At 36.3% G+C, this 23,201-nt stretch overlaps 4 protein-coding genes across 4 annotated transcripts; 1 reads left to right on the forward strand and 3 right to left on the reverse strand.

The window, feature by feature from the left end:
* Positions 1-2: 2 nt before the first annotated feature.
* LOC113120643 (translation initiation factor eIF-2B subunit beta) lies at positions 3-4,245 on the reverse strand. Its single transcript, XM_026290597.1, has 8 exons — positions 4,074-4,245; positions 3,323-3,443; positions 2,297-2,448; positions 2,039-2,202; positions 1,323-1,418; positions 1,045-1,182; positions 882-948; positions 3-249 (listed from the first exon to the last, which is right to left on the reverse strand). The coding sequence occupies exons 1-8, from the start codon at positions 4,243-4,245 to the stop codon at positions 92-94; spliced, it is 1,068 nt and encodes a 355-aa protein (XP_026146382.1). The 3' UTR covers positions 3-91.
* Positions 4,246-5,084: 839 nt separating this feature from the next.
* Positions 5,085-8,004, reverse strand: LOC113120644 (transmembrane emp24 domain-containing protein 10). The gene is made up of 5 exons (XM_026290598.1): positions 7,735-8,004; positions 7,110-7,230; positions 6,907-6,980; positions 6,273-6,399; positions 5,085-6,173 (listed from the first exon to the last, which is right to left on the reverse strand). Exons 1-5 carry the CDS (start codon positions 7,918-7,920, stop codon positions 6,052-6,054), a joined length of 630 nt encoding a protein of 209 aa, XP_026146383.1. The 5' UTR covers positions 7,921-8,004; the 3' UTR covers positions 5,085-6,051.
* A 4,429-nt stretch (positions 8,005-12,433) lies between these two features.
* On the reverse strand, positions 12,434-14,608 carry LOC113120645 (proto-oncogene c-Fos). Its single transcript, XM_026290600.1, has 4 exons — positions 14,360-14,608; positions 13,873-14,088; positions 13,651-13,758; positions 12,434-13,547 (listed from the first exon to the last, which is right to left on the reverse strand). The coding sequence occupies exons 1-4, from the start codon at positions 14,462-14,464 to the stop codon at positions 12,933-12,935; spliced, it is 1,044 nt and encodes a 347-aa protein (XP_026146385.1). The 5' UTR covers positions 14,465-14,608; the 3' UTR covers positions 12,434-12,932.
* A 2,119-nt stretch (positions 14,609-16,727) lies between these two features.
* LOC113120646 (proto-oncogene c-Fos-like) lies at positions 16,728-20,573 on the forward strand. Its single transcript, XM_026290601.1, has 4 exons — positions 16,728-18,113; positions 18,298-18,510; positions 19,294-19,401; positions 19,494-20,573. The coding sequence occupies exons 1-4, from the start codon at positions 18,033-18,035 to the stop codon at positions 20,115-20,117; spliced, it is 1,026 nt and encodes a 341-aa protein (XP_026146386.1). The 5' UTR covers positions 16,728-18,032; the 3' UTR covers positions 20,118-20,573.
* The last annotated feature ends 2,628 nt before the right edge of the window (positions 20,574-23,201 follow it).

Consider the following 23,201-nt stretch of genomic DNA (forward strand, 5'->3'; position numbering starts at 1 on the left):
ATGTTGTCTTTTACTCTTTATATATGGATCAGTAGCTTAAATATTGACAATCACAGAAGAGTCAGAAGTCAGAGCTTCTTTATTTTTCGATCTACAGTTCATGATCTTCTGGGTGGTAAAGTTCACTCATCAAACGGTAAATGTACGACGGAGCGTTCCCCCCGATGTTTGAGATGAACAGTGTGATGAGCTCTGGAGGAACATAGTCGAATACCGGACAGTGAGCATTGACCTTAGACAAGATCTCACCTAGAAACAGAAAACACAGTCATCACAAATGTTGCTCATGAATTTAACAAAATGACTTTACTACTTGGGGGAAGTAAAACTAGTTCTTGTAAAGTAGAATTACAGATTGTCCGTAAACAATGCAGAAGAGTTTGTTTCTTCATCAGAACGGGTTTTGCATCAACTGCAGTGAATGGGTGCCGTCAGAATGAGAGTCCAAACAGCTGATAAAAATGCCACAATAATCCACATCAGTTAATATCTTGTGAAGTGAAAAGCTGCGTGTTAATAACAAACAAATTCAATACATTTTTAACTTCATACTGTTGCATCCAGCTAAAATGTAAGTCCTCCATCTATAATATTTAAGTTTTTCACAATGTTAATTGATGGATTATAGTGGTGTGGGTTACTTGTCATGTTTTTATTAACTGTTTGCACTCTCATTCTGATGGCACCCATTCACTGCAGAGGATCCTCTGATGAGGAAGTGAAGTGACGCTACATTTAAAAAAAAAAAAAAAAAAAACTCTGACATCTTAAATGGTCTGAGGGAGAGTAACTTAAAAGCAAATCAGTTTTTCTAAACTTCTTATTGACAATTTCAGTTTGGAGGTTGCTAAAAGGAGTCAAATGTTCCTGTGTGATGTTACCTTCAGTAAAGGGAAGCACTTCATGTGGTGAAACAAATTTATGAAACGTGTCCTCCTCATTGGGAAACTACAACAAAAAAGATGCAAATGAACCCTCAAAAACAGCATGCATGTACAAGGTCGTATCTACTGATTTTAATTTTGTGTGAGGGGTGTCAGATACCTGCGGCGAGAGCTTGAACATGGGAGCGCAGACGATGAGAGGAGTCGAATGATGTTTGGCAGCCAGAGCCAGTGTGTGTGTGCCGTTAACCGCCCGCAGACCCCCGTTAGCCAGAACCGTCTGTGTGCCGATGATCACCTGAACAACACATGCACGTGATTCAGTCAGGTATTCATCTCACTCCAGTCATTCATCAAGAAACTAGACTCTGTGTATGACTAACATGTTTTAAAACGACATTTCCAGTTCATGCGTTAGGCATCAATTCATTATTTCACCTTGTTGACTCTTGACATCACAGCGAAAATGGCCGCGTCTGGGATAACCGTTGTCTCGATGTCCTCTTTGCAAAGACTTGTGGCCATTTCATGCCCCTGATGGACAAAAAAAGCAAAGTTTAGTCCTTACTATGAACAACCTTGATTTACAACACTTAAAAACCAAAACCAATATGAAGTTAACCCTTAAACATTCATATAAAACTAATATAAAAATAGTACTATTAATATACATACAGTAGAAATTATTTTGATAATACTACATATTTGTATTTAATTGATTATAAAAATTTAATCGTATATGTATTAATGATACAAATAAATATAAAATGTTCATTTAATTTTATTATATAATTTTTAGTTAACTTATTATTATTAAAAATGAAATAGTAAAATATGTTGTATTCTTAATAATAATAAAAATAATGAAATGGTAAAAAAAAAAAACCAGTAAAAAATGTAAATCTGTTAAATACCGTAGTCGTTTAAATAGTTTGAACTTTTTTTATAATTATGTATTTCTTAATTTAATAATGTTAAAATACTAATATTATTTTAAAAAATTAATAAATACAATATGATAATTTCAGTAATAGTACATAATTGTTAAACATGACAGTGTTATTCATTTTTGCCTGTTTTATTATTTGCCAGTAATGAGATGTGTTTCCGAGAGCCGCTTTAGTAAAATATAATGGAAGCAAATATGTACTCACTTGACAGAAGGGCGCACACTCTGCAACGATGACGTGAAATTTGCGTTTCCTTGCCGCGTCTTTCAGGAAAGCCTCCACTGTTCTGGAGCGGCCGATGGTCATGATGACTTCATTCGAGTGAATGTGTTCCAGCGCCTGCATGGAGATGTTGTCTGTGGTGCCCTCTAAAAACCACAGACACATTTAACATAACAAGAATATATAAAAGACCAAATCTGATGATCAGTATGCTGGATGAAGGCATCTATGGATTCTCACCCAGTTCTGTCAGCAGTTCGTTGATGGCTTCAATGACGTTGGCTTTGAGATGAGGGAAGTGTTGTCTGAAGTTGTCTTCGCTGGAGCCTCCAGATGTCAGCAGCTTGTGCAGAGATTCCTGTTGATCCGTCTCTTCACTGCTGCCCCTGGACCTGAAGAGAGATTCAGATTGATCATCTAAAGATTTGTATTCTGTTATTATTTACTCACTATCATGTTCCAAAACCAGTCTTATGGTGTTCATCTTTTTTTTACCTAAAATCTTAACTACGGTTTTTAACTTTCTCCCCTTTAGTGGTTGAACCAAAACATTTTACATCATTTGCGGAGGAACACCGTTTTGGGCATTGGTTTTGTTTTGGGCGTTTTAAAAATATCTAACGTTACTGCTATTTACATTGTTTTGTAAACTTCAGATGTGATGCTTATACAAACTAAGCTACGTTGATTCGAGTATTTTTATGGGTAACGTTAATGTCGCTGTTTCTCTTTTTGATTGCGAGCTCTTTTTCGGTTTGCGTTGTTATGTTTGAGTATGTAATTTCCCGGGAAATCAGTCCTGACTACTCCAATAAATAAATAAATGTAGCCAAGCGACCAGAATAGCTCAAGTAGAAAAACTGGTGATAAAATCGTCATGTAATGTCATGTAAAGTTCGTACTACAAAGGCAACAGTCTGGAATCTCCACTGATAATGTGATGTAGGTTTTAATGAAACCGCTTTAAAAAATATATAAAAATAGTGATGGTTCCAAAAGAGAGCACCGATTAAAAAAGAAAAGGAAATCAGGAAATAATCTGAAGAGTATGTCCCTACCTTATCTGTCATTCACACTGAGAAAATGCTGAAATATGATTGGATACTATGTTTGTTCCTTTGACTAAGTGATATTTAAAGGAAATATTAGCAAGCTAGTGTATCAAAATAATGCATACTAATAAATACAGTCTTTACTCGCTGCTTCAGGTTTTGTATATTAGTGTTAGGGAACAGGGAATGAAGTTATAAGGTTGATTTCAGATACCTGGCGTATTCTTCTCGTATGATCTTCAGCACCCTGCGGACCATGTTACCGACGGTGGTCTCAGACGGCTGTGCGGCCGTCATCCTTCTGCCCTCCTTCCGTATGATTTCCATCAGCTCACCTGAAAAAAACACACCAGAGAACAAGATCCTGTAAACCAGAGGGTTCTATACTGGGGGCCGAACCCTATGGGGCCACAAGGAAGTGCTATGGGGTCTGAGAGAAAAAGTTAAGAAAAACAGTATAAAAAACAAAAAAAACAATGATAATTATTTATATCAAAAAAAAAAAAAAAAAAATATATATATATATATATATATATATATATATATATATATATATATATATATATATATATATATATATATATACACATATGTATTATAAGAATATCAAAACAGATTTAAATAATAAATAATTAATTGCATCTATTAAAACGATTAAATACAATAATTACAATAAAATAAATATTAAAAATAGAATTGTGTTAAAAAAAACTATATATATATATATATATATATATATATATATATATATATATATAGCAGTAATGTACTACAGTAAGTAAAAATGTAACTAATGAAAAAACTGTAACTGGAATCATTTAAATTGTGGGGTCCCTCAGGAATATGAAAAGCTCTGCTGTAAACCACAGACACACGCACCACTAAACAGTCAAGACACAGTGAAGTCATTTGTAGAGAAGAAAACCAGCGCTCTGGTTTTGATCCGATATCGAGTGCTTACTCACCGGCGTTGCCCCAGCGGGCCTGCGCGGTGATTTTGCGGAGTAAAGCGGTCGTTTCTCGCGCAGTTTCCGCGGAGCCCCGGAGTGATCCTGTCCCGCTGCCGGAGCGTTTGAGCTCGGACAGAAACGACTCGATGCGCTCGGACAGATCCATCTCTTTATCAGCGCCGGGCATTTTGACTGGTGTCTCAGTAAAGCGCTGGTTTCACTCACTCGACAGCTTGAACCGTCGCGGAACCAGACACAAACCTCCTCCGGTTCATGAATCCTGCTCTTCTTCTGTTATTCATCGGCGATCAGGACTGTGTTGTAACAGCCCCACCAACCGACCATCATATAAACACTCACTCAAGTGTTTTCTGTAACGCTGTTGAATAGATCATATAAAACAAATTGCCTCATGTAGAACACACGAAGAAGCCTATTAACGTTTTGCACAACGCACTGTATATTATGCAAAATTATGCAATATAAAATTAGGCTATATAAAACTTGCTAGTTAATTAATTGTTGGTAAGTCATCTCTAACGCTCACACCCACTGTCAAAAATACAGTAAAAAGAGGAATATTTTGACATATGATTTAAAATTTAATATTTAAAAATGTATATTTCTGTGATGCAAAGTTTTATTTTTAGCATCATTACCCCAGTCTTCACTGTCACATGATCCTTCAAAAATAGTTTTTAGGTGCTTTTTTTTTACAATATTATCCCGCATTATATTAATTAAAATAACTTTCTGCATGTAAATTTATTTATTTTCCCACTTATTTATCCACCGGGTTGCCTTTTAAAATATTATGCAAACTTGAAATATTTTCCATCTTGTTATAATTTATGATTTTCAGATTCTCTAAGATGGTCATTACTAAATCATTTTAATAACTCACAAACACTCAAAATACTTTACTAACAATTTTTATTGAATGACAAGCCAATTATATTTCCGAAATCCACTTTCACCAAAATTAATTCGAATCAAAAACATTTTGAGAATTAATGAACACTGGAGCACAAAAAAAAAAAAAAAAAATTAAACCACTGGCAGCAAATAATAACAATTATAAATCTGATCCAAACCTTCTACCCAGGACATGTGTAACCACTATTCCATAAAAGCATTTGAAAAGGAGAAAAATCAAAGTCTAGTTTGATCTGTCAAATACGGGTAGATCCTGTAACAAATTAAACCAGAACTGATGAAGAAGTTATGGCATTTATGCACCTTTAACCTCAGGCCCTCTGCAGGAGTTCTGTTGGATTGAACATTTATTCAGTCTGTGGAGAAACTAACAATCAACAATAATCATAGATGAACTCACACTTTCCCATAAGCAAACTAAAAAGAGATGCTGCCCCACAAAATAAAACTGCTTAAAAATTAGTACATTTCTCAAAATCAGAATGATATATGACAGCTTGAAGCACTGATGTGCGATCGCTCTCTCTTCACTTGCAGTGAGTGGGACTTCATTTTAATAAAATGGCTTTGAATTACCAAACATAAGTTTTTTTAGAAATAATACAGACAGCTAAACACATCAGTCTACAATCTGCTCATGTGAAACAATCATCCTGTCCTTTCAAATAACAGGCAGAACTGATTACAGTAATTAACACACACACACAATGTTCACAAGTTTCTCTCACAGGTGCATATCTTTTATCAGTTATAGGGGGCTTGTGCTGCCATTTAGTATAAATACAAGAAAATAAAGCAAAAAAAAATGAAAAACTGGGTGTGTTTTTTTCCAAATGATACGGAACAAGCTTGTATCAAAAATGTACACGCACTGAAAACAATTTGGCCGCTAGGCATCAATTGCTTCCCAGAGAATTCCTTGATGCACGTCCACTCCCGATAAACTTCAGTTCACCCGCGGCGACTGGAATAAATCACCGAGGCGAAGCAAAATGTCAGGGGCCGGAGGTTCTGATGTGAGGAAGAAGTTCTGGGTCCCTGATTGTTCAGGCAGATTTTACTCAATGAGCTTCTTGGCCTTGAAGAAGCGGCGCAGGTAGAAGACCTGCCACGTGGCCAGACCGATCAGACAGCACATGGAGAAGATGCTGAAGTACAGCACGCGTGTGTTGGTGGACTCTGCAAAACACGACAGAACGTCAGAGCTCGTGACTCGTTTACCAGACACGTTTATTAAGCTGGAATTTAACTTCAGTGGGATGTTTTGTTGGTTCTTACCATTCGTATCTCTCATCTCCTCCTCTCTCTTCTTCATGTAGGCAAAGTCATTGACAACAGATTCTGAAAGATCTTCCAGCCGACGGAGTTCTACTTCCAGGGGCTTCAGTTTTTCAACCTTGGCAATCTTAACAAGTGAAGAATAACTTCAGACTTACTAAACAATCAAAGCAACAGCTGCAATTCTGCCTGGAACAGTAGATGTAGATCATCTCCTAAAGCAATGCACACTACCGTTCAAAAGTCTGGGGTAAGCATTTAGACTAATAAAAGACTAAAAAAAATATTTTTTTTAATAATCAAAGAAATCTGAAAAAATTGATCATGTGTTCTACAAAACCATTAAGCAGTACATGGGTTTTCAACACTGAAAACAAACAAATTAACATATTAGAATGATTTCTGAAGGATCATGAGACATTGAGGATTGGAGAAATTATGCCAAAAATTCAGCTTTGCATCACAAATTATATGCATATAGAAGAGTTCATTTAAATGGTAATTATAATTTAAAAAAAAAATACTGCATTTTTAATCTAATAAATGCAGGCTTGGTGAGCATATAATAAACTTTTTCAAAACCAACCCCAAATTTTTGAAAACGTCTGCGCATTAGAAATCAATGCAAACAAACCTCTTCATAATTTTTGGCCTCAACACCGTGCTTCATGTCCAAGTTGATCTGTTGGTCAGGAACTCTTCCAGTTCCTAAATAGAAGAAAAAAGTAAAAATCAATTGTATATCGGTGCTGATCATACCATCATAATATCACCTTTAGCTGAACATATGTCAGCAAAGGTCCTATCAGAAAGTCTCCAGACGTGTCAAACACTCACCCATAGGTGACTTGCTCTCGAAGCACACCTCAAACATGTCATAGTCCTCTGTGGTGAAGGCAAACTTGCCTTTGGTTGCATCTTCTTTCACATAAAGGATGTGTCCGGAGGAGTCTGTGATCTAACAGGGCCACAACATTGGATATTCAGTTACAGCCAAACAGCTAGATTTATTACAAGGAAGGCCAAAAATGTTATAATTCAATTAAATTGTTAATCCATATACACCTTCTCTGTATGTGTCTGTGTGTGGAAGTAAGAGTGACGTGTTACTACTCGAGTGAATGAGACACGGTGAAATACAAACTACAATTACGTTTATTCTTTACACGCTTTATGTTTCTAAATAAAGGTATAGGGTAATTAACATAAGTCATTTGATTTATTTAACTAGTTGAATGTTATTAAAAACGAACTATGAAGAATCGTTAAATCACCGTCCAACCAGGAAGCGCCATGTAGCACTAACATAAGGCCTTGCGTTTAAACTCAACGAACCGCGACAATCATCACGGATTTACTAAAAATTCCAAACAAACGTAAAGTGACTACAGAATACAACTGTAACGACTGTTTGTGCAAATATTTAAATCGTTAATCCGGTAAATGCGTGGCGTGACGTCACCTTCAGGTTGGTTTTCGTGTTTGGCTGCTCGCTGATGTCGTATTCGCCGGTAACGAGCACGTCTTTATGGATCTCCTCCCGTAGACACTTTCTGCTGCGCACCGGTAGATAAAATGAGATCGATACGACCGACTGAACCAAAAACAGCAATGAGAGAGAGAGCGAGAACACACGGAACCGCGCCATGACGAGCTGATCGCTCCACTACTGCAGGCCCGGATCGAGCTGCGCACTGCGCCTGCGCTCTGAGTCCGCGCATGCGCAGATTGCGCAGTGTCTCTGCGGCTCTCTGAGAATCTAGAGCGCCTGCTCGTGGAGACGCAGGGAGTAGCGCAGACCTCGCTAAACACGTTGCACACGTTTTATTATTTTACTTTTAGAGACATTTTATGCAGTCTGAAGCAAGGTCCGACATTTACCATGAATTCGGGCAAAATAATCATATTAAGTGACAAAATGCTAGGATAAAAGATCGTTCTTGTGCATATTTTTTAACATCTATTCTATTCTGTTCTATTCTGTTCTATTTTAATTAAGGAAAATATGCGCATGTATTTAAAGCCTCAGCAGATACTGTAGTGGCTTGTAGCTGTGAGTTGTTGAATGTTGAATTAAGTGTTTTTTAATCCGGAAAGACTCAAATAATCAACATTGAAAACGTGCACTGTGACACAAACGCGACTGAAGTTGATTTAAAGTGCTATGATATTGTGGCCATACATTATTAAGAACTACTTCTGTATTTATTTATTTAGATAACAACCATAAATATTTACATTTAATTTCCTTCCCATTAATGAAGTCAGTTGATATATGTGGGAAAAAAATGGACAAACACTGTGTATTTTGGTTAGAAAAGTGCTTTCATCAAGGTACAAATACTTATAAAATATATTTATTTTTTCATATTATTTTGTGCTATATTTTTTATCTCCTTGTGAGAGGTTTTGCCATATTATCAACCTCCAGTCAACTTTGAGGAGATTTGGTCAGGATCAGAAAAAATAAGAAGTCAGACCTGTGTTGGTTTTGAAGATTACTTTAATACAGTGATTTAAAAGGTTAATTTGCCCAAAAAAATGTATATTCTGTCATTAATTACCCTCATGTCGTTTCAAACCCGTAAGAGATTTGCTCATCTTCAGAACACAAATTAAGTTATATGTGATGCAATCTGAAAGCTCTCTGACCCTTCCATAGAAAGCATTGCAACAGGAGCGTCAGACGAGGGATAATAGAGGAACAGAGTAACAGGGGCCCTGAACATGATTTTAAGTGAATTCCTAGTGATGGCCCTGTGCAACTGCAGTGTTCCCAGTCCCAGAAACATAGCAAAGACACCAGTGTGACACCAGTGGCTAAACTTCAGTTTTGTGAAGCTATGAGAATAAATCAACGTAATCAGCATTGTTTACATTCAGGCGAGCAAACAATGATGAGAACCTTGATTTAGTTCTGGGGAAAGTGCGCACATGTATCGTGGTACTGTCCAAAATAAAGGATAGTAACTTGGGGAGAAGAACTGTTGAATACATTATGTTATTTTTGTTTTCTTTGTGCACAAAAAGTATTATTGTAGCTTCACAAAACTGAAGTTGAGAAATGATATCGCATGGACTGTTTTACCGATGTCCTTGATACGTTTCTGGAACTTATTTTTATTAAAATTAAAATTAATTTGTGTTCCAAATGAAGGTCTTAAGGGTTTGGAATGACATGAGGGTTAGTAATTAAATACTTTTTTTTTTTTTTTTGAACTGTGTTTTTATTGAACTTTTTTCTTTTTTATAAAAAAATAAAATAAAATAAAAATAAAATAACAACAGCAAAAAACAAAACAAAAAAACAACAACAGTTAAAGTTAAAATAAATACACAAATCCTTGATAGCACTTCAAAGAATACACCACATACCAGTGCATTTGCTGCATTGTTCAAGCATTAATATATATTAAGTCTATTTATTTCCAGCTGATTTTCTATTGGTGTCCACCTCTGTCGAAAAATGTCTGATTACAACTACAAGTCTGCTGTCATCTTCTCAAACATGTATATCTGTTTCAGTCTATGTGTCCATTCTGTCACAGTGGGCTCACGCACCTTCATACAGTTCACAGTGATTATCTTCCTAGCTGCCATTAACAAGATATGCAATACAAATAAGTGGGATTTACTGAACTGATCTGAGGGGAAACCATCAAGCAAAAAAAATTCTGCATGCATCGGAATATCTCTTTCTAAAACTTATTGATTTCCCTTTTAATACCTTGCCAATACTCTTGTATTTTAGGATCTTCCCAGAATATGTGCACATAGTCCCCCACCATCCCGCAACCTCTCCAACATTGTGATAATGGTGAAGTACTGTCAAATTTGGCAACCACCAGTGGAACTCTAAAGAATCTCATTTTCATATTCCAATCAAATTCCTTCCACACTGCTGATATCCTTATGACAGCTAGCACATATATTTAACCACATCCTCTATTACAGTATTTAACTCAGTTCCCAGTTTCTTTTGATATGAAACGTGTCATCAGATCTGTCCTGCATTAACTTCCCATAAATATGTGCTATATTAAATACTTTTTTTAAATACATTTTTATTTTGTGCTAAACTATACTTTTCAAACCAACTCTTATTTCTTCCGATCTGAAATAAATGTTTTGCGTAAATAAAATTACAATTTTTGGAAGTACCATTTTCAGAAGTAAAAATGAACAAATCATCTTATAATTTACAGTGAAAACCTGTAAACCGACATTCCCAGAATTCCTAATAGTTTTATGACATATAGGCCTATGTTAGGGTTTTATCTACACAATATGTCGTTTACTTAATGTTTATCGCATCATTTTAGTTTCATGTGTGTTACCAATAATTTTTTTGTTGTTGTCAGTACATGTTGAATCAGATTCTTATTAGCAGTGTGGCCTTGATTTACTGGATTAAAATGTCATTATTTTTGTAAATTACAATTTTATACTGAAACACTTACAGAGTGTTACATATGCTCATATTTATTACTGCCTTTAATCAATGGGTGAAAGGTTGTCAGGTGTAAAATTAGTGTGACATCTACCTACTATCAATATCCAGTAGTGACCCTAAATTAGCTTCTACAAATGTGTTTTCATCTAAATAATCAGTAACTCTTCTCGTGCCTTGGTTTGGTAATCATCCACCAGATGATGTAGAAAATGGCGGCGATCCAACTGTGTGTCTCTATCAGTGAGGGAGCAGTGCATTATGGTCTATCTTTAGCCTGGATTCTCTCTGCCTTTTTTTCCCTTTTCTCCAGCTTTTTTTCCCTCAGCTCTCCAGCATACGTTGCCTGTCTGCTTCCTCGCCTGGGCTGCTGCATCGACGCAGGTCGGCGTCACTCTGTGCTAAATTTACTGCTGTTGATGCTGATGGTGAAGGCAGCGCACCTGCTATTTCTGTCTCTGCCTCTCTCTGGGGTCTGCCAATTGTATTAATAGACAGGGAATTATTACATACTACGTGATTTAACGTCAGGGCCACTATCTCCCTCACTGGCTGTGTCTGCTGTTAGAGATACAAAGCGGTAGTTTTGAGCTTTTCCTTTATAAATGCAATGCTTAACATTTTATTCAGCCTTTTGGGATAGCATTTTGTTTTGTCAGTATCTTTCAGTTCTTCATTTTTATCATTTTAATATAGCCACTGACTGAATTTAACAGTGTCAGCATAAAAAAAGGAAGAAGATCTTCACGTTCTTTAGGTTCAAGAGTCACTTGTTAAGTGTGCAACCGCGATAAGCAAGAAACAGGAAGGAAGTGACCTAGGCGTAATGGCGTGGTTGCGTCGCAGTCTCTTACGCACAAGATCATTTCCACTGTATTTTCTTAGGGCAGCAATATATTATAGATAAAATAATGCAAACCAAGCGCAAAGGCTCTGGTAATTGGTTTAGATGAATGTTGACACATTTAGGATTTACAAAGATCCACTATTTGGTGTTTATTCAGTACATGTGCCAAACACGCAGAATCATAGTTTAAATATTAACAGGAAATCTTAATGCCTCATTCATCATTAAGGTGTGGTTTGAATCATATAGTTCATTCTCAGGCCAAATGACCACGGAAAGTTAAACATGAAAACTTGAAAGCGTAGTAGTCTTGCTGAACTATATACATTTTTTTTAAAGAAGTCTGACCAAAACAGCTTTTTTTTTCTTTTTTTTTTAATCAAAATTCTAACTTCTGTTTAAAAAAAACTGTACAATTATGATATATTGTTACTATCTAAAATATATTAATATATTATAAGTTATAAATGTCTTTAGTGTCACTTCTGATCAATGAATGTTTTGGTGAATTATCTCTACTATATTGATAAAAATTTGATTTTTATTGATGTGATTAATTATGATTAGGCAATACTGTTGTTCTGTCTATTCTGCACGTACACATAACTTTTATATTAACATTGAGGGCCGCAATGGAAACAAGCCAAGGGCTTTGTGTTTTTATCCTTGACAGTTTTTCTAAAGTGTAAGGAATACTTGTATTTTGTAAAATTTTATAAGCTTGTCAAATTAATTTCAATTCAATGCATTCTTGCTTAATAAAAATTAATTTAAAAAAATATATTATGAATCATACTTTTGAATAATAATGTACTTGAGATATGTTCCATCAACACACAATGAGCTTACATCAACACAAACAAATCATTTTTGGTACATTTAATATTTATTGTTTCTAGTTTTGCAAACAATTCTTAAGTTCACACTTCAGTACAAAAATAAAAATCCCATAAATTAAACAGACTACGTTTTCACAGAAAACTTCATACTCGGACATCAGACCATTTAATGCAATGGTTAGGCAGCACACAATTGAGTAAATAACATTCACACATTCAGAAATCAACCATAAAGGCAAAACATATCAGTTCTCTATTGCTCAGAACACACTAATACAACAATTCAAATCTAGCACCAATTAAACTAAAAAAAAAAAAACTATATTATTAGTTTAACTTAACATTATTAATGCAAAATCAGTTAATCCATGCTTATCTTGCTACATTTGGCAGGCATGTATGGTTCAGATAAATACAGGAAGCAATAACGATTGCTTGATATAGTCAATTTCATAGCCCTGCAATACCAGATTATATCAAGTTGTGTGTCAGAAATAGAAATTCTAAGTGTCTCTAGTAAATTCTCAAAGAGTGAGGAGGGTTAGGGAGTTCAAGGAGTTGGATGACTGGTTGTTGCTGCTGCTGCCCCGCCGGAGCACAGGCTCACAGCTGGGGAAGTCCTCATTTTCTGGATAGGTGAACATAAAGGAAGACGTATAGGTGGTGCAGGCCGGGGTGCAGGTGACGACGGGCGTGCAAAGGGGCTCCAGGTCGTTGTTAGCAGGCGTATAGAGCGGCTCCCAGTCTTGAGTGTACAAAGAGCTTGACAAGTCCACATCTGGGACCGAGCGAGCCGTTTCCAGCTCGACTTTGGCCAAGAGCTCCAGAGACTCCTCCAGGGTGGGCTCCAGGTCGGAGATCTTCACCGTGGAGCTGAAGCTGTCGGTGGAGGCCGTGCTGGAGAACAGCGAGCTGCTGGAAGAAGTTGTAACTGGTGTGTTGGCAATGGAGACCACTGAGGTAGTGATGCTGTGGATCTCGGGGACTGAAGCGGCGTGGACGGGGGAGACGGAGCTGGAAGGGATCTTGCAGATGGGTTTGTGTGCGGCGAGGATGAACTCTAACCTCTCTTTCTCTTTGAGCAGGTTGGCAATGTCGTTTTGAAGAGCGGATTTCTCATCCTCAAGATCATCAGTTTCCTGTTTTAGAAAAAACAAACGCTGTTAGATTGATAGACACTAAACATTAACTTACATAGTATGCTATACGAAGAGTCTTCTCAAAGATCTGCGATATACTTACAGCTTGCAGCGTATCGGTGAGCTCTCGCCTTCGGTTGCGGCATTTTGCAGCAGCCATCTTATTCCGTTCACGACGGACTCTTTTCTTCTCTTCCTCCTCTGGAGAAAGCTGTGGAAGCAATAACATGGAGATTTTACTTTCTGAACTGTGTAAACTAATAAACGGATACAGTAGGGGCACTGGATGACCAGGTGTTAAAAACAAACTCAGTGCATTGTTTACCTGTTCAGTTCTGGCTCTCTTGTTGGAATTTGGGGACTTGGTTCCAGTGACCCTCATTTTAGGGTAAGGGTTTGGGTTGTAAGATCGAGCTCCGCCGTTGGAGGGCGCCACAGATGAAATCACGGGTTGGACCATCCACTCCAGGTCCGGGCATGAGGAGATCGCGGTGACGGTCGGCACGAAAGAGGCACTTGAGACACTCAGGTCTGTGAACTCCTGAAATGCAAATATTATAATATTTAATATATGCCAGATATTGTAGATTATTAAACTATACTTTATTTGTTACTTATGAATAACGTTTATTTTTAAATCATAATGTTTATTACTTATTAACCTATGCATTATACTTAAATTATTACTAATCTACTACTAGTACTAATATAATATATATATATAACACTTTAGTTATAATAAATAAACTACAAAATAATTCATTTTAAATGTGAAATCGTTTTAAAAGAGTAATAATAATTGTCTTAAATACCTGAGTCTTGTTGAGCGGGTAATACGCGACGCTCTCGCCGCTCGGCGACGCCGTGCTGCACCGGGAAGACGAGTCATAGTCGGCGTTAAGGCTGGTAAACATCATCCTGTCCAAAGTCGAGAAGCAAGAGCTAATATATCCAAAAAGTTAGAAAGATTTCAAAAGCCTCGGTCTGCTAGCTCCTTGCTCGTCTGCTGTTCTCCTCTCTGTCGCTATCCAAAGTTTGACTGCTGAGCCACAGCGCTCGCGGAGTTTTTATAGGAGCTTGTGACGTCAAAGGGCGGTGCGACGCGCTGCCAGTGTTTGCATAGAAACCTCCGAAAACACGTCGTCAGGAACGCCTTTTGCTGAATACATAAACCAATACACATCTAATGCACACTTTTAAGATTAGTACATAACAAAATGTTTGTAAAAACGATCGTAGATTAATATTCTGACTGAAAACCCAGTGGAACATGACGTTCCATAGCAGGGTATCCCAGTAGACGTCATTTACCTTATATGGAATACATCCTGAAGAGGCGTGGTGCTGATGGGAAACACTCTGTGCAGTGTAGAGCATTATGTAAAGATTCTTCGAGAAGTCTTCATTGTTTTCATAACAACTTATAAACTACTATATTTACAGCAATACTGAATTTTTTTCAGTTTTGGCATCAACGTAGTATTTCATTTTATAAATGCAGTTAGTGTAATTAGATAATGCAAAACCACTTCATCCAAACTTCAAATGCTTTTTAGTTACAGATCACGTTCAAACTATGTTTACCTAGCACTTTATGTACTTAGATTTCATATTTTCTGCGACGCACAGAACATGGATGGCCTCGGGCTGTGTTCGTGCATTTGCGCAATAAAAGGCGTGCATTAATACAGTCTGAGCTGCCTTCGCACGTTTAATGAGGGATTCCTTTGTAATAAAATGCTGAGTTGGTTTCTTATCTGTGAGTATTGCGTCACTGCACCAAACAAATAATCACTATTTAAGATTTCAAATGGCCAAATGTTTTAAAACTATAAGCTATGTAAATATTTAAGGCCTATATCAATAAAATATAAAATAATACGTATGTCTGTTGGCGTGTGTGTATAGCTATATATGGGGGTTCGGAGGGTATTTAATTTCTTATACTTTTTTTTATGTAGTCCTATATTTGTATTTATTTATTTAAGTAACTGGGCTGCACAAGCTCGGTTTGGATATATTTTGTACATTCACTTTCCACTATTAGCTACGGGTAAACATGACCGAAGCAGGTAGTTTTGTTATTGATTAACAAACGAAAATAGCTCTATCAGCGTTCCCATGTGATGTCATTTACTTGTGCTCTACTTCTGTCTTCGTGTTTTGTTTGATCTTCCTCGTTGTCTAAGCGACGCCCCTCCCACTGACGTCACTGCAACCCGAGCCTCTGCAAATGTAGGCTACTCTGAAGTTTCGCCTTTCACTGACGAATGTCTGTTCTCACTTATTGACAGTAAATAAACAATGCAATTAATTTGTCCACTCTAAGGTACTTTAAAATTAAATAGTAACCTTTAGTTCATTAGAAATTTCACTGTCATTCCTTTTATTCAAATTGAAAAATGTGTCTGAGATAATGTACTTTTACTCCTTGGTCATTGCACAGAGACCTTTTCCATTTTGAAAATGTGATTCTTTTTTTTTTTTTTTACACATTCTGTCAGAAAATAATAATAATAGTATTAAAAAGAAATTTCACTGTACAGTCAATCTCAGCTAAATATCTTAAATACTGGGATAGGCTATAGGCTAATCATGCCTTTAACCAGGCTGAAAGTTTTATAATTTATTTAGATATGGCTGGCCTTGTGCTCAAGGTCATGAGACCACAGTGAGTTCTTAGAAATATAATTTAATCTTAACACTTATCTAGTTATTAATAATAAATTGTTCACTGTGCAAAATCATTGAAACCGAAACCTGTAATTATTTTTGATCACCTTGTGACAAACCTAACATGTGTAATAATAGATGTGCTAAAAAAAGAAAGCACGTAGGCTAAATTCCCTTGAGGAATTTATATCCTGAAAAGATGATTATGTCACTGTGACATCATGTGTTTAGGTATGAAGTAGGAGAACAGGCAAGTAATGTCTTCCTCATGGAAAAATAACAAAAAACAATTACAACATATAACATATAATTTATATATATGGTTAATATGTACTGTTTTTGCTGAATGATCCTGCATCCAGCCCTTTTCCCTTTATAAAAATCACAAAGGGAAAAAAAAACAATTACAACATAAAAAATATTATTTATATATAGTTTTTTTAATGTAGAAAATGTGTTTTTAAATAATTATTTGATTAAATAATAATTGTTAAATAAAAAAATTATTGTAGTTTTATTGAAATAATTGGGTAGGGATATGTGCTGTTTTTGCGGAATGACCCTACATCCAGCCCTTTTCCCTTTATGAGAATCACAGATCAGAAGCCAGAGGCGGGTCTGCCGGGAAACACTTGGACTGTGGACAGAAGGGAGGCCCCACTCACACGCCCTCCTGTGAAAACAGGATTACCTAATATTAGCTATGAATAGAGATTTTCAAACAGGTTGTGGAGAAGAACAACGACGTTTTCTATCACCCGAGTGAGAATTAACGCATAGAAAGCCTTTGGGGTTTTGTGCAGATCCTTAACATGATAGAAAGAATAATGCCTGCCAGCAGACGGTTATGAAATCGACAACTTTGTTATAAAAAAAAAGGCTTAAAATACATACTTAGATAATTTTGGTTACTTGGCGATTATGTCGTCATAAGAATGTCATTGAATTAAGTGTGATATGATAAAAATAGGCTGTGCCGCAGTAGCGCTGCAGCCAGAGGCCCCACACCGGATGTGCCATATATGGTCAAGGCACGCAGCTCTCTGATTGGCTGCTCACATTAGCGACAGGGTTGTTGCTGGAGCGCTCTGAGTGGGAGATCCATCATTATAATTGACAAGGGATACGAAAAATCACAGTTTTTAATAGAAAGGGCGCGGTTCAAGTATCACAACAATTATTTCATTGTTTAATTCTCTCTTATCCTTTGGCATACATGCTCGTTGAATAACACTTTCTTACATTGATTATGTCAAAAGCAGTGTGTATTTTTGTTGTTTATTTCTTTCAATCATACGCCTAGTGGGACTATCACACGCTTGCAGATGAACCATCAGAGAGATATAAATCTCTATAATATTCCTAAATCGCAACCTCACGCAGGAATGCAAAAGAGAGGCTGCAAACAAGACACGTAAAATGACGTATTTTGTTCATTCATGTGAAAGCAGCGGCGTTAATATGATTTAATGATATAGAATTGCATTGCTTTACGCATCGGACGCTTTATTTGAATGCCTATAATGTCGAATCAAAACGAGCGCTGTTTTGATTCAGGCATATCTGTGTAATACCGTATATATTTTTGGCTCATGCTTAACTGTCTCCCCTCCGGATCAGTGGTACAGTCTCAGAGATTTCATTCATAAAAATCTGCCTCACTATAAAGAGAAGCAGCGTTGATGGCTGGTGCCTCCTAGCGTAATAACCTCAATCTAGATTTTTTTTTAAACCCTAAAGAATAGGATTTGGTGACATTAGTCACAAACTAATCTGGTTCCCAGCATCTCCTGGAGCGATCTAGCAGAAGTGATGCCTAAAAACGCGAGTGTTTCTCAGGTGTCTGCAGAACAGCTGCTGCACACATCAGCTTCTGAGATGAAGGATACGCAGGTACAATCAATTGCATGTTTACCTTGAATGTAACCTAAATGATTTATTTAAAAGAGCTGTGATTAATGTTTTATGTTTATGTGATGATTTAATTTTTTAATACAAACAGATGATTGATGTAAATTGTATTTAAAATTTTGTCATGGACCATATCTGATGAACACATTTTCGTTCTTGTTCTCAGAAAACAGGTATTCTGAAGGATGCTGATGCTCCCTTTGTTCCAACGGTCACTGCTGTAGCTTCAGCTCCAGATCTCAAGTGGATGGTCCTGTCGACTGACATCTCTTCAGTGTCGCCTTGCAGAGATGAGAAATCACAGAGCTCATCTCACTGCACAGATGCCAAACCGACTCGAAAGACCTTTACTGGCCGGAGGAAGGGGGTGAAAGATCAAGTAAATACCTATATATATATTCTCAGCACATAAATTGTATTTTTGTTTAAATGCTTTTCTAATGAAATCCACATTCATTTGATGTAGAAAACATATATTTACATCAATCTATAGGTTCCATTAAGAACCTTTAACATCCAACCTTTCAACTGCACAAAAGGTTCTTTATAGTGGAAAAATGTTTCTTCAGATTATTAAAATGTTATTTTATGGTTTCTTTTAAGAACCTTTGGGTTCTTTGGGGAACCTAAAATTATTCTTCTGTAAACATCCTCATTATTTTAAAATATATAATTTTAAGTAAAACTGATCTATGCATGCATATCTTAATTTTGTGTATATATGCTGATGCTGTCACTCAATTATGTACACATACGCATATATTAGCCATTAAAAAACACATATTGATAATTATTTTACAATATGCATATGACTTTTAATCAAACTCAAGCACATTCCATTTATACTAAATACATTTTAATTTTGATTTATAAAAACTAATACTATTTTCCAGGCAATCCAACCCACAACCTTGGGTTTTATATATATATATATATATATATATATATATATATATATATATATATATACATTTTAATATGAAAGGCATTCAAATAGAAAACGGTTATTTAAATTGTGATATTTCACAGTATCACGTTTATTTTTTATTTTTTATCAAATTAATGGTGCTTTGATGAGCAGAAGAAGGCTTTGTTAAAAAACATGAAAAATCTTGGTTATTCCAAAAAAAAATAGAAATGTGCATGTGTTCTTTTATTTTAGCTTTCTCCAGAGGAAGAGGAAAGAAAGAAGATCAGAAGAGAAAGGAATAAACTCGCAGCCGCCAAATGTCGAAATCGCAGACGAGAGCTGACCAACAGCCTCCAAGCTGTAAGTTTACAAACCACCATATTTTGCAATAGCCTTCTTCAAAAAATACAATTACTTTGTACATGAAATGATTATAATCTGAATGTGTATAGGAAACCGATAGTCTCGAGGAGGACAAAGCAGCTCTGCAGTCTGAGATTGCCAGTCTGTTAAAGGAGAAAGAACGACTCGAACTCATCCTCTCGGCTCACAAGCCCCATTGTAAACTCACAGAGGAGACTCCGGTAGATAGTGAGGAACAAACCCAAGCCCAGAAGGAGCAGATTCAAGCTCCCAGCGCCTCTCCAGAACAGGTGCCCACCTCCCCTCAGCAGGTCGACCCCACCAGCACTGCGATCTTTGGCGACTCTGATGTCCTTCTGTGCTCCAGCGCCGAACTGGGAGCCACTGAGGTGGAACCGTACATCGATATGCAAGATGTGTCCATGGAAGACATCAGCGAGGTGATTGACAGTGGCGATGACATGGATCTGTTAGTGCCAGATATTGACCTCACTAGCTCTCTGGGTCTGAGCGAATGGGAAACCCTGTACATGTCAATGGGTGGTGGGTTGGACCCTCTCAGCTCGCCTACATGCAGCCCCACCTGTAACAGCTCTAACGCTGTGCCCATATTCAGCTTCAACAATGCAGATGTGGAGAAGCATGACAGTGGGAAAGAGGGCAAATCTAATGCAGCAAAAGAAATATTGGCTTCTGGCACATCATTCTTATGAATAAAGGTTCCAAAATGGGGTTTCCACAGTGATGGAAAGGTATCTTATGGTTCCATTAAGAACCTTTGGTTCTTGAGATGATTGCATGTTCTTCACTCTTAGAACAAATGGTATGAATAACTGTTCAATAAAAGGTTCTTTGGGGAACCCAAAATAGTTATTCTATATGGCATTGCTGTGGAACCCCCCCCTCCCCCCACCCATCCCTCCCCTTTGGAACCTTTATTTTTAAAAGTGCAAAAGAACCTTTTAGTGAACGGTGTGTTCTTTGTTGATATCTATCCATGGAAACTTTACATTGCACAAAAGGTTCTTTATAGTGGAAATAGTCTCTTTTCTGAATTTGATAGGTTCTTCACAGAACCATTGATGTCAGTAATGAACCTTTATTTTGAAGTGTTGCTTGCTGAATTTGAAAAAACCCTTTTGGGTTCCCAAAAGAACCTTTTAATTAACAGTTCTACATTATATATATATATATATATATATATATATATATATATATATATATATATATATATATATATATATATATAAATATTTTGTTTTGTTTTTTTAATTAGAAGATTTGAATATTTCAAAGATTATTTTTTGTGCAGTGGAAAGGTTTCATGGATGTTAAACGTTCTTTATAGTACCATAAATGCCAATAAAGAAGGGTAAGTTATGAAATATTATCAATGAACAGAAAAACCCTCATAAAAATGCTTTCATAAATGAGTCTGACATGTTCAACTTTTAGTGAATGCTGTGCAGTAGATGTAATGTGACCCTTACATCCAGTGAAGTCACTGTTTGTTTCTTCCAGATGTTGACATTGTTGAATATGTTGTTCATGCAGTGAAAGATGTGCTTTTATGCACTTTTGTACCATGTGGGTACGTGTAAATGTATCAGTTGGTGTGGTGATGTACAGTGCAGTCTGTACACCGTGTCTTTAGTGTGTGACTAACTGTTTTATGGTAGCCTATTGTCCAAAAATAAATAAATACATAAAAATATGACCATGTTGGCAAAAAAAAAAAAAAAAAACCTTTATGCATTTTTTGTTCTTCCTGCTTCCTTTCCAATGGTCTGGCATGTTTATAATAAACAAAGAATATCAAAATTAAGAAACGTGTTAATGTATTTTTTATTTATGAGTGATCCAGGAAAAATGTAGAAATGTAAAGCTCCTCTTGGGCCTCTTTCATTTGCATGCACGAAAATGAAAGCATCGTTTCGATTAAAAAAAAAAATCACCCACGTCTATTATCATTCCATGAATATCGCGATCCATCTTTTTCTAAGGTATCTGTGAAACGGCATTCACCCACGACGAGGAAGTTGTCACGGTCGGAACGTTCTATCTACGCCTGGGACGCAACGTAAAGCGCCTGACGTCACTGCGTATTTGCACGCGCGCATTTCTTTTTCTCTCGGTTCTACTTCCGTGCCCATATTTGGCAATGAAATAGATCTGTTGTTCTGCCTCTATGGAAACAGCAGACTAGTGTTTCAAATAAAGTTTTCCCGGAAGATCTGGCAGAGAGAGAGAGAGACAGAGAGAGAGAGAGAGAGAGAGAGAGAAGTGGAGCTTTCGGTATGTTACGGGAACTGTTTTGTTTTTTTCAGGACTTAATTTGGGTTTCCAGCGTACATTTTAATCATTTTCGAACCTTCATATATAACAAACAGTACGTTTCTTATAAAAGGGCCTCTGCTCTGTTGCAAAGTTATAATATTTTCGATGAAAACTTATTGTTATGGCTAAGAGGGTTCTCTTGCACACAAGTGTAGTGACTGGGTGCTAAAGCAATGTCAAACACTGGCTGCTATTCATTTAAGCATTTAAACTCATGTTTATTAAATTAAGCACAGCTTATAAGAACTAACTTTGTGTGTGTGTGTGTGTGTGTGTGTGTGTTTGTTTGTGTGTTTGTGTGTGTGATTACTTGCAGTATGCAGTGAGTTCAAAAGTCCATAAGTGAAAATGCTAGTTTAACAATGATTTATAATAATAATAATAAAAAATGATTTAAAACGTTTAATCAGAACAATAATTTTATTGAGAATTTGCACTGAAAAACTCTCTTTAGCATTGCTTATATGGAGTATTAGCAGTTTTTAATATACTGTAGTTTTTATTTTTTGTTAAGTTTTAAATAAAAATCAAACATTCATAATTCATTTCATAATCATGAAAATAAAGAAAACTCCAAACTTATGGTCTGTACTGTATATATAATTTAATTATGATCTCAGACAGTTAAACCATTACACATTTCTTTATGTTCAATCATTTAATATATAATAATTCAAATAATTATTTTCTAAATAAATTATTAGTAGTAGCCTATTCCATAATTGCTTATATTACAACATGGCTCAGTGTTCACCCATATCATTGCTCAGACTATAATTCAACACTCAGACAGACTGTAATATGAGCAGAATGAAATCTGTCTTCTTCTGCTTCAGGTGAACCTCTGTTTCCCCACACAAGCGCCTCGATATAGAGACACACTGCTCATATCCACACACCTCTGCTGCTGCTGCTGCTGGCAATGTGTACAGCGTGTTCTTGGCACAAACACAATGTAAATATCTCATGCAGGCCATTTCGTTAAAGTGCAAAAGGATAAAAAAGGGAACCTTATGGACAGACAGACAGATGATGGTCAGTCGATTAACGTTCAGCTTTTGATTAGTCAACATGTGCCCAGATAATGATTCAACTTGCCAAAATAAAATTATGTCCGGCAGGACTTCCTCTTTTTGTGCATGATTCAGGTTGCACATTTTTAACATATAGTGAAGTTTAGAGTTAGCTGGATATCTGGGGTGCCTTTGTTTTTCTTCTCATACATTTGACTTAATATTTTTACCATGGTGCAGATTGTATTTAAATCCACAATCTAATTTGAATTAACACAATGATTAAATTAAATGTTGATTAATTGTAAAGAATCACAATGCAACTATCATGCACACAGCAACTTGTATGCAGAGACATTGTAAACCCACCATATTTAGCTCTAGGAAATCTTTTGCTAATAAAATCAAGACTACTTTACATAAATATGGCAGGTTGAAATAACTGCA

Source organism: Carassius auratus, chromosome 20, assembly GCF_003368295.1.
Source record: "Carassius auratus strain Wakin chromosome 20, ASM336829v1, whole genome shotgun sequence".
NCBI lineage: Eukaryota > Metazoa > Chordata > Actinopteri > Cypriniformes > Cyprinidae > Carassius > Carassius auratus.